General features: G+C 41.4%; 1 protein-coding gene across 1 annotated transcript in view; it reads right to left on the bottom strand.

Moving 5' to 3' along the window:
• The window catches only part of ARHGEF12 (Rho guanine nucleotide exchange factor (GEF) 12), a 42,070-nt gene extending 32,131 nt beyond the window's left edge, over window positions 1-9,939 (bottom strand). The window contains exons 1-5 of the mRNA XM_010152926.1: window positions 9,920-9,939; window positions 9,135-9,223; window positions 7,444-7,500; window positions 524-622; window positions 33-82 (exon numbers count right to left, since the gene is read on the bottom strand). Coding sequence (XP_010151228.1) covers window positions 33-71 — 39 coding nt within the window. The 5' untranslated portion in view covers window positions 72-82; window positions 524-622; window positions 7,444-7,500; window positions 9,135-9,223; window positions 9,920-9,939. The remainder of the gene's footprint in view (window positions 1-32; window positions 83-523; window positions 623-7,443; window positions 7,501-9,134; window positions 9,224-9,919) is intronic.
• Window positions 9,940-12,358: the final 2,419 nt, after the last annotated feature.

The following is a 12,358-nucleotide window of genomic DNA, read 5'->3' on the forward strand; positions in this document are numbered from 1 at the left end:
ATCCATTTCTCTGATGATCCGAATGCCCTTACCTTGATAATTCTATCACCTGTTTGCACTCCCGCACGCATGGCTGCTCCATCTATAGAGGAAAGAAATCATTTTGTTCCAATTTCAATAGAACCATTCAAAGCAAAGGTGGTTTAAGCACTTGTGCAGTTCCACAGAAAGCTACCTCCCGCACTCATCCGCTTCCTCTATCAGATTAAAATCCCTAAGCAGTTCTGTTCTCATTTTTCAGTGGATGCATCAAGCCACAGTCCCACCACATTTCAAGGAGTCATTTACTTCCTCTCAGACGCAATAGGTCAGTTCCCAAATACATCAGACCCTGGGGAGGCGATTCACTCCATCCCAACAGTACAATGCTCTTTGTCTTTGCACGTCTAGTCCGAAGCTACAGCCGCCCTGTCTACGAGGAGGGCGTTTGGTTCTCTCCTCCAGCTCCTGCAGGTGTTTCTTTGATTCACACGAAAACCCTCCAGGCTGCTCTCTGGCTAGCACATTTAGCAGGTCGGCTTACCTTCTTTGACAGACTGCACGAAGACTGGATTGTCTCCGCTGACTGTCAGCCCGAATCCGTTTTCATCCCGTTGGATAACAACGCACCGTTGAACAAGACCTGCATAAGAAAGGTGGGGAAAGGGGCAGAAGAAAGAGGAGAGAAATACAAAGAGACACAAGCTAGGCATCAGTCCAAAATCTTATCCTCCTAGATAATCACAGAGCACTGAAAGAAACTGGTACGACACAAGAGAGGGAAAAATATATGAGAGACAGAAACAGGGCATCAGTCCAGAAACAGATAGAATGTCAAGACAGGTCAAGCTTATTGCTACAGTTACACAGAACAGAGACACACAAGAGCAAAGATGCAGACAGCTCTGGCACATCAGACACAACTTGAGGTAAAAGCAGCCTTTAAAGAAGAGCAGCTCTGTACACAAACCAATGAGCACAATTTCCCTTTGCCTGCATTAATAGTTCTTCAAAGCATGGCAGAGGGCTGTCATGTTTCAGTACACCATCCAAAACACCAAACAACTTCTACAAGCTACTCTAAAAAAGAAGTCACAGATATCTCAGACTAATGTCAGCAGGTTGGACCAAGACAGATCCATCAACCAGGAAAACGTCTCCCAATTCTCAGCAAAAATCTTGCCTTGGGGCACTACCCCAAACAAGACTTCTGAAATCAAGACTGAGCTACTGAAGAACAGGGCCAAAATCCCAGGAGATGGGAGTATGAATCTGCTCCTCCTTTAACACGCTGTATGGCATCAAAGGCACACTGTTTTGTTTCAGGGTTTAAGAATTATTGAGTATAATGTGAACATAAGTACTGTTGCAGAGATAAAGTACTCAGCAGAGGCAGACTAACTTTGAAAAGGTGAAATGTTGTGTGTCTGCTGTTTACCTGAAAACAAAATAAGGGAAGAAGGAGCAAAACAAAGCAGCAGTCCTGCCATATTCACTGCAGAGCACCTTCCTAGGAGCACCTGCAGAAAACCTACCAAAATGCTTCATGGAGGTTTTTATTTACACAGCAGAAATTACTAGCTACTGAACAACTCCTTACTCCTTACTCCTAAGCGTGCTTTGTATCTTCGTTTCCAAAGCCACATCAGCCAAAATTCGTACACCAGCATCTTGAGAAAGAACTGGAGCTCTCCACAACCAGATACCAAAACTGTAGCAGTTTTGTTTAGCATGGAGGGAGCAAAGGGAAGTATGAAGATGTTGTGCCAGCAAGGCTGTCTTCTCTGGAATCACTTTTAAGGAATGACTCGTAACAAGAGTGTGGAGTGTCGATGTCTTAAATTACTCTTGCACCACTACAGCTCCTTTCACTTCTCTGGAGCAACTCCTGATGGAAATGAGGAGCCTCAACTGGAAATACTGTTTGCCCAGTCAGCCCTGTTCTCCTCGAGTGTGGCATACATGAAAAATGGGTGTGGGAGTAGTGGGAAAGGTTGCATTCCAGCACTTTGGTAGCAGTCTGGTGACAGTAACGCACCCCAGTAACTCCCCCTTTGCCGATAAAGACAAGCAAATGATGCCACGTGCGGGGATCTGCAGGAAGTTGATGGAATGGATGCAAGGTGAAAGCAGACAAGAGGAAAAAAACCCTCTGCTTTTCACAGCCTCTTTATATGGTTAAGCGCAAGAACATGCCTCTCCCTTTTGCACCTCCCATTTTTCTATATGGCCAAGCTTCTTTAAGGCTCACTTCACAAGAATGATGCCCCAGGGTGGGGTGTGGGAAAAAGAACATATGCTATTTCATAAAAACAGCTCGTTTTAAACTCTGCTGCTAGATGTACAGGTTTTATGAGTAAGACAACTAACTAATCTTTTGACTCACAAGAACTGCCCTTGTTTAAAGGCGCAGTATAGCTCTATATGCTCGTTGCTTCCACTGAATTTCTTCCTTTTCCAGAACCAAAAACCCTTGTATCTACTCATAAGCTTCCTCCTTGAATGAACCTGATGCCAAAGCAGAGGCAACATAGTAGGAAATGCAACATACTGACCTTACAGAGTATAATTTAAGTTCCAACAATGATCAAGTTTAACTGTTTCACACCACATGTCTCAATTTTACCCAAGACCCCTTTTTAATTTTAGAATGGGGAGATTATTGATATTAGGTCAACTCAATCCCAAATTATTCCATAATTGCTTTTTTCCCTGTATTTGTTCTCTTCACACAAGAAGCAGGCACTTCATCCTTCTCCCCACACAGTATGAAGGATCTGGGTAGGCGGGCTGCGAGGTACCGTGCTTGGCAGAGATCCACAGCAGCTTCACAGTGATTTTAATGAAGTTATCTGAAAGCTTTCTGAAGGTAACACTAACCTGCAGAACTCGATCAGCTTTGATAGTACTCCCTGTCAGAACCAGGTAGACTAAAAAGGGCAACCTTCAAGTGCTCTCTTTTATACTGTTGTGAGGAAAAAATAGCAAAGAAACCCCTCAAATCTGTCATTTGCTCACTTCTGTTCTTTAAGTAAAATACATTCGATTTGAAATCTGCTTAGTGGTGGAATTTTAAGACCAGAGCAGCAATGTTTTCATAACCCACGTCTTGTACCTTGAACACCTCATTAGACACTCTGGAATGGGCTGAAAGGAAAGCCACAAACCACCGAGAGCCCAGTGACATGCGATGTAAATTTTCCAGTAGCTGTTACTGTCACGCCTGGATATCACAAGTACATAAGAACCTCTTACATTAAATTACTAACTCAACCAACTTCACCCACTTTAATTAAGGTCTATGACTTTGGGGCAACACTGAAGATTCCATGTTAGCAAGCGGCAATCAGCTTTTCATCCACCTTTTCTGCTTTCATGTTCCAATCCTCAGCGTTCCCTGGATGGAAATCACAGGTCACTCAACTGAAATATCTTACCGTGATATTTCACTTTCTCCAGCTGAAGCTTAGTAAAGATTACACGGTCAACAGAACCCATCACTGATGGCACTCAGAATCAAATCAAATAATAATCTTATTCCCACATTTGCTTCTACATGACAGTATCTTGATGGCATGGAAAGAGGAGACATCACTGTAACTATGCTTTAAGTACACAATAACAGATGACATGTTCCTCAAATTCTGTGGGGAAAAAATAAATCTTAAAAATCCTTTCTCCTCCTCATGCATATTACAATTCCCCAGCCTCAGTGGTATAGTCTCAAGCCAAGAGTACAGTAAAGCAGCTAACCATGTGCTGTAGTTAAAGAGGTTTAAGATTAGAAATGAAAGCAGTTAGAAATTACCAGCCTCAGAAAAAAGGAATTGCAAGAAGAGCTAAGACGATCTACTCTTCAATAGGTGGCACTATTCCCTCTGCGACACAGTGGCTCAATTCTCCAGCCCTGCCTTCTGGATAACATGGAAGGGTAAAGTCCAAACCTATCAAGGTTACACACCACGGTAAAAATGATTGTCTCAAACAGGCTTGCCAGATACATTTTGACTGCCCAAGAGCTCCTCTGGTAAAGATATCATTTGCCTTCTTCTCTTCTACACATGCTAAATATTTGCTAGTTATTAAAAAATACAGGAAATATGATTCCCTAGCAGTGCACAACAGACAGAGCAGGGGTTCATTCTACAACCTGCCTCACTAGAGAGAATGGAGACATGAATTACGTCTCCCTAATACATGAATTACATCTCTCCAACACAACGTAGCTGTTCCTCTGATCAAACTGTGTGGGACACAGCATGGGAGGAGACTTGTGAACTATAACCTCCCTGGAGGCATGAGGCCACAATGGGAAAATGCTATTTAATACAGTGATTTGAAATGAATCATTGGATAAACAAAAACAAACTCCTTGGGGTTTTGAGACTGTCCAAATGCTTCACGTCATTTGCGAAGCTTTCTTGCTATAAAATATCTTCAGAAACCTTGCTCCACAAAATAAATGAAACTATCAACTTTTGTAAAAAAAACCCAAACCAAAAATCTCTCATAGGATGGAATTCTGAATTTCACTTAGTTCTAGTTATTCCTGTGAACTCCATACCAAACGTCGTATGAACAGCTTCCTTCAGATTCTTCCACTAACCCAGTAACCAAAATCATGTGAAGTCAGTGCAAAAACTGAAGTTCGCACAGTGTACAGGGTCTTGACGAAACTGTTAACAGCAATGGCACTGAATAGCCTTCGTAAAGCAAGGCTTAGTAACCTTTCTGGAAAAAAAGAACCATCTATTTTAACCATGATAAATAGGACTATCTGCTCCCATGGCAACGACACATTCAACCCCTGTGGTCGAGTGCCCCTTGCACTCCCAGCCTTTCTGGCTATTATAAGGGTAGTGATGAGGGGCTCCCAAGAGTCCTTTTAAGAGTCTGGAAAAATGGTGGCCACAACAAAGGCACAAGGCTGACAAGAACTGCAAGAAACAAAACAGGAAGACTAAGTTACAATTTACATCTCAACAAGGATAAAATCTGGGGTTTCAAAACAAAGCTTATCCTAAATTTGGAGAGAATATGTGAAAGAGTGCGTATGTATACAGCCTGGTCTAACATTCGGGCCAGAAACTGAGCATGACTAAATATAAAGGAAGCTATTTCTGGAGAGCAACCAAGTCATGGGGAAAAGGGAGGAGTAACTGGTATCTCACCTTCCATCCCGAAAGCTAATTTCAATTTTAAGTTCATTTAAGAGACAAGAATTCTATTTTGAGAAACAGGTATCAACTACTGTGGGAGGCTATGGCACTGTTAATAAGTTACAGTGTATCTGGAACTACAGTGTCTCTCCTGATCACCTGGATTTTGTGGAACACACAGAGAGGAGATGGTTGGATTTAGGGAAGAAAATACTGCACTCTAAGTTTCATGTTACTGTAAATCAACTTCTGTATAATGGAACAATTTCCCTACCTAACCACTCTGCCCCCACCCCACAACCACTCATCTACTTCAAGAAATTCTGGTCTCTTGCTCCTTAATTAAGAATTTCAAGAGGTAAGAACAAACATGTACACAAAAGCCACACCTCCTTTTCCTGCTGTCATTCAAGACTTCTCTATTATTCACTTTCCAATGGCTAGCTAAAGAAAGAGCCAGCCAACATCCAGTCACCAGCGAGAAAAATATCAGTACAGTACTTCTACTTGTACATTTTCAAATAGTTTGGTCCCATCCAAAGCAAACAGCAAACACATACCACAGAACCTGGAAAAAGTAGAGAGCAGAGACAAAAGGCAGGGCAAGGTTCAACACAGCAAAGGCCACTGGAAAGGAAGGATGAGTGGAAACTGCTCCCATAGATACTGGACATGGACAGAGCATCTGCAGGAAACTTTGGGGGAAGTAAAGGCTTATGTTAGGAAGTCATGTTTCTTTCTGCCACACATGAAAAACCAGGACACTGTACAGACTGAGGGAGAAGTATAAACACAGATACATTCCATCAAGCATACCAAATGTTTCCTGTAATTAACCTACAGGAGTTTGACAGCACCTCCAGTATATTATGGGTAAGCAGCATCTAGCAAAAATTAATGCAGGTTCAAGACACAGGGATCAAGTCAACCTTACTGTGTCGTCACCAATCAGCTACCCTGCAAGGGGAAGAACTGGTCGAGGCTTCCACACAAGCTCATCAGAAGCATCATCCCAAAACACATGCTTTTCAAGTAGGCCACTTCCCTGTTCACTCCCTCTGAGCATGGGAGGAAGTCATACAAGCTGCAGCAAGCCAGCTCTCCCCCAGACAGGTTTCCAGCTCTACTGAAGCAAATCAAGGCACTCTTAAAACCTGTTTACAGCTTCTGAGGAACAGTCTCACATCCGGAGGAACATGACCAACAGACTATTTCTTTTTTTTTTAAAAAAAAAAAAGGAAAAGAAGTGTGTGATTCAAAATTCCAGTAAAAGTTAAGAGATCTTATTTTCACAGAAGGAACAGATCAAATCTCCCTAAACTGCACTAGCTAAAGGGCTGTTCCTAATATGCCTATGGTGGTTTAGAAGGAACTCTTCAGGGTTGGTGTTTTTCAGGTTTGGGGTGCGGGAGTTTTTTGCTTTTATTTTTTAAATGCTCCTTACAACCGGAGCTATGACAGCATCATTTTATATTACATACGTGGTATAAGAAGCTGGATCGCAAGTATCTTTAGAGACTGGCAATTCAACAAGTCATTAACATAAAGGTAGGCTGCAGAGAGTGTCACAGCCCAAAGACAGACGTATCTGATGTAAGCTAACAAAGGAGGATGAGCAAACAGGCTGTGTTTGGTAGAGATTCTTTCCAGCAGCACCCGCCATGGCGTACTAACAACATACGACGTGTGGGGCTACTCCTACCCACACTGTTATATGCCAATTTGTCCCAGTCTAAAAGCCCCAGCACAGCAGTAATACACAGCAATACAGGGCTGTCAGGAAAGTTAGGGAATAAGGAATGGTGAAGTTCAAATTTTCACATTTTTTGAAATTATTTACAGATCCATTTTTCCACTTCTGTGAAACATGGAAAAATGAGACCCTCTACAAATAATGCAAAAAGGTTAATTGCTGGGCTCATCCAAATAAACCTCCACAGTTAGAGTGAGAAACAAGACTTTTCTACAACCACAAAAACTCTTCTAGAGTCCAGCATGACCTGTGTCCTCATACAATGCTAAATCCTCAGTGGCACAACATCTCCAAGGGCAGCCCCAGCAGGTCTTCCCAACCGTCGACAGGTAAAAGGAGAATCCAGGTGACAGCCTGTGCTTGCCAGTTACAGGTTAGTTTCCAGCCGCTACAAAAACTACAAGCTGATAGCAACATTTAGCCCCAGTTTCCCACTCCCTGCTGCAGAACCAACCATGCGGATCACGTGAAGGATAAAAGCCTTGGGTGCACAGACAGAAAGCATGGAGCAGACTGCAAAGGTGCAAGGCTGCAGCAGCTGCTTTAGCTTACCATATGTCTCGGATCTACTCTCCTCCGAACTAGACTTTGTCTTCTTGGAGGAGCTATCTGCACGAGAGCAGGAGAAAAGGAGAGAGAGATATAGAAAATATGGAGACCAAACATGAGAAAAAAAACTTCATGAAAAACACAGACTGATTTATTAGGTTAAATCGTGCAAAACACAAATAAGATGTGAACAAAACACAGGTGAAACACTTGGAATAAGGGGTGAATAATACAAGCATGAAGACACAGGTAACACCACAAAGAATCTATTAAAGAATCTAAGACACAATAAAAGAAGTTCCCTGCAATGAACGAAAGAAACTATTCTGGAATAAAAAACCCCAAACAAACAAACAACAGTCCAAGCATAAAAACTCTGGTAACATTTTTCTCCAGAGTACATCATCAGCACATGCACAGTAGTTCAGCACTCTGAATTCACCCCTTAAAAAGCAAAGAAAGAATTTTATGAAGACTACAGTCCAGAGTTCATCTATCAGACCTGATCACAAGCATTGTTAACAGTGGTGCCAGACAGCAACTCACAACATTGGAATTACATTCATCAAATTAAGATTAGAGGATTACTGAAAGTTTGCTTCTGTAGAAAATAAATTCCTTCTACAAAACAGGTTCATGCCCTGAGACCTCTCCTCACCTACCTCAACCCGGAATAATTTTACATTACCTATTCCCAAGGACAAAAGGAAAAGACGACAAGCACTAGTTCAGGTTCTCTCCCTTACAGGATTTTTTTTTTAAACTGACATTAAATGCCCATTTTAATTTATTTTGTGCACGCTGGGAAGGAGTCATGCATCTAGTGGCAGACAGCATTAACAAAAAGGATGATTTATAAACATCAGCTTCAAATGTCATGTGCAAAAAAACCCACATTCTACAAGTTCTACCACCTTTACATTCAACTCCCATGTCTGGTACTCGAGAAAAGACTGGGCTAAAGAGCAGAATGCACAGACATGGAAAACGCACATCGCATGGGGCCAGGAGGCTCGGACAAGAGCCTGTCATGCATTTTGTGAACACAGACAGCAGTCACTGGGTTAGTCTTTCGGAGAAAAGAATGAAGAATCCCTGCATACATCCTAAGTTCCATGACAGCACTGGACTCGCTTACCAAGTTGACCCTAATTTAACATTCTGAAAGGTTAAAAAAAAATAGGATAGCATATCCTTTAAAAATAGAAGTTTATCTTAAAACATATTGTGTCGAAAAGTACAAATTCACTTTACAAGTGAGAGAGATGAATCAAAATTCAATGAGGCTCAAAAAACACCTCCAAGGAATGCCAGCCCTAGTTGAGCCTATAACATCTCCAATTTCACACTTCAACTAAAACAGCCAAAAGAACCACTCACAACTAATTACAGTATTTGCCTGCTGAAATTTCAGACTGACTTTTCAGAAAAGAGGAAGTAGTTACAATTTTTCACTGATACCACTAATCACGATTCATTCTTGCACAGTGAACAGCTGCTTCGTGGAGGAGCGTGTTTAAAGGCAAGCCCGTGTTCATTTCAATGCCTGCGTGCTTCAAAAAGGCTTTGCAATAGCACAACAATGCAACTCCGAAAAGCACGTTTGTCGACACCTTAAATAATTTTTACTCCAATCCCCAACACGTTTCCAACTGAAGTCTGGATTTTTCACCTGTCGAGTTCTAGGACTTTACCTGTCGGATCAAAGTCGTGCGTACTACTGCAGCGTTCAACCTTCTGTTTCTTGTCAGCTGGAGACTCTCTGCTCAGAATGCTGCTGTGTCTGTGTCAAACCAAAGCAGAGGATCCTGACTACAGTACCAAAGAAGCATTGCCTAACTGGCAAGGCTTTCGGAAATGACCCCAGCTAGGCGTGTGCGCTAACAAGGCATTTCAATTACGATGCACACGGTAAGTTCACCTAAAATATTTATCCCCAGATTGATTTTGAGCAGAAAAATTATCTCCCCTCAGAATCTTTGGGAGTGCATCCGAGGTTCTAGAGTCTCATTAACCTTTGAAATCGGTAACAGCAACTGCATTCTCTTTATCATTCAACATCAGACCATATTTTATTTTAGAAGCAAAATAAGTTACACAAAACTTAACTCTATCTCCTCTCCTAGCAAACCTTAAATATAAAAATTAAAGATTTAGAATACACCACCACCACCCACCACCCCCTGCCTCCAAAAGGAAATATCTGTGTGTCACTTCCCCCACCATCTCGAATTTCAGGTAAGACAACCTGCCAGTGTAGGTAACAGGAATGCAAATGGTAACGCTATGCCATGCACTTTAAGTACACCACCAACTGTATTTTTAGCACCCTGTCCCAACCTGGATATTAATTTCCTCACATCTGTAATGGGTACTGCTAGCTGTGCTTGTACTAATTTTTTTTCCTTTAAAAGCATTCCTCCTTCAAAAATGCTGTAGCATAGTCTCTAATAGAAACAGTCAAATTTCAGTTACTCACCTTGTAGGTTTTTTGAGAGGAAACCTGAAAAGAAGAAAGAACATAAGTTTAATGAACTTTCTTTGAGTCTCAATACGATGTTTGATATCAACATTAAATACAAATAGTTATCTTACGCTTCTGTAATACCTTCACAAGAGAACAAGACTTTTTTGTTCTTATACTTTATCCAATTATTAGTCCCTTTACAGTTGATTCAACTAGGTATAGAATTATTAACAATATGCTTATGGTTTCAAATAGAATCTCTGCTTTCCAACCCAGCATCTAGCAGCTCTTTCTTAGTACAAGAGCTCACCGACCATCTTCCCCTCGTAACAACTAGTTCTATATGCTAAAAAATGAACGTAGCTTGATGTTTTGTCCTGAGTACCTGGTACCTAATGAAGGTCCAGTCTCTAACTGAACACTCTCTATAGCTGAAACATTCCGGTTATCTCCCTCCTATGTGGGTTCTGCAGTATCTCGTAATACAGGAGCTCACGCTGGCATCTCCTCCTGACAAATTCTCTAACCATTTCCATGAGACTGTATGAACTTGACATCTTTGAGATAAGAACAACAGAGTAAAGTTAAGTTGAAATTGTACTAACTATTCCAAATATTACTACTGGGACATATAGATAACATAGGTAACACAAACACACAGTTAAAGTGAGATAGAAGTGTATACGCATTTTTTAAGCAAGGAAAAGATGTGGAACCTATGTAACCAGGATTTTTTTTTCCACTGAGTTATCACCAAAAAAAATCACAGAGCAAGGTGTGTGCCATCCAGCTGAAGGCACCAACTTTCACTTTCATAAAGCAGAACTCGTTTTTTCTCAGAACTTTTTTGAAGTTTAGCTCCACTGCTACTTGTTAAGGGGTTTTAGATCCTTCAGCTGGAAAGAGCTTTAGAGCTCTGTGCGTACATATCAGAAAAAAAATAAACTTAAGTCACTTTCTGATCTAAATTAGGCATTACAGTTATTGTAGCTGGTAATTTCTCACTATATACCTAACAGCTATCCTAAGTGCATTCAGTTTCTCCCATTTATACAGGTTTTCCAAGAAGAAAAGTAATGTGAGGGTTAGAGGGAGGCAGAGAATAGATTCAAGTAAAAGGAATCTAGTACCATGAAAGTTCACAGGACATTAAACAACTTAGCTTCCTTTTCCCCCCCTTTTTCTTTTTTCTACATTTTTAAATTTTATTCCATTAAACTTGGCTCAGTTTAAGCAGACCTATTTGGTAAAGATTGACAGTCCCATGGTAAATCTGTGTCAGAAAAAGACATCGGTGCAGCATAGTCCGAAGGACACCAGCTCCCAACTCGGACACAACTGAGCTGAGCGACGGCCCTGTCCAATCAAACTGGTCCAACGTGCAGAACCAAACCATTCTCCGAAAGCATTTCAGAGCATTACAACAAAGACTGCTTGAGCACTGCCAAGAACGCTGCCCAAAACGCACACCTCATGTTTTAAACTCTTCCAAAGGAGGGGCACCTTGTCACCTATTCCCTTTTCCTTGATAACTACACATGGAGCGGCCCAAAACCAGCAGTCTTAAAGCTATAGTAACTCTCATCCCTTTACCTGAAAACCATAACTGGATACCCAGCAGAAGTACTCAACTTAATCCCTCTATTTGAATAATAGGTTTTCCATTAAACACGTATACACCCAAAACGCTGGCCAGCTCACACATGCCAATCCCCTGCGCAAGCATGCACTAATATGGCAACTCTGAAACGAACACCTGATGACACATTAGGTAAGTGAAATTAAAATGCAGTCTATTACTGAAAATAATTACACACATCAAGACACTTGCCATCTTTTAGATAACAGCATCAAATTTAGTTGAAATATAACAGCTTCAAAATTAAGGGGATAGATAGGGCCTTTGATTGCATAAGCCTTAGGAACCTATGGGTAAAGCCGCACAGAAGTTAATTAACTGAAGAAAAAAAGGTTGCAAACAGCCTCCACAAGAAGTGGCAGCCCTCTTTCCTCCTCCCCCCTGAAAGCACTATGTTAATCTCAGGAGTCTGGGAGATCCAGTCTCATTCAAATAAGAAACGCATAGCTAATCAAGCCTCTCCTCACTCCGCTCTACCTGCAAAGCCAGATCTCCTTAGCATTCAGCCCTCCCACTGACAAATTTTGGCCAGTGAAGAACTACTTAGTGCAAGACAGACAACCTGAATCCCAAAGCAAAGCAAACAAAAGTCATCTCAGGCCAATCTAATGCTGCCTGAACAGTGTGGTAAACAGATGCAGTAGTGATCAAGCGTTTCATTCAAAAGCAGAAAGGGAGGCAAAGGAATACAGGGAAGGGCAATCCAAAGGCAGGAAAAGATGCTTAAGATGAATTCTACCACACTTTTTTCTAATGCACTTTAACTTTTGAGCTACATAAAAAAATCCTAATTCTACTAGCAAATACTTTAA

This window comes from Eurypyga helias, unplaced genomic scaffold (genome assembly GCF_000690775.1).
Source record: "Eurypyga helias isolate BGI_N326 unplaced genomic scaffold, ASM69077v1 scaffold38335, whole genome shotgun sequence".
Lineage (NCBI taxonomy): Eukaryota > Metazoa > Chordata > Aves > Eurypygiformes > Eurypygidae > Eurypyga > Eurypyga helias.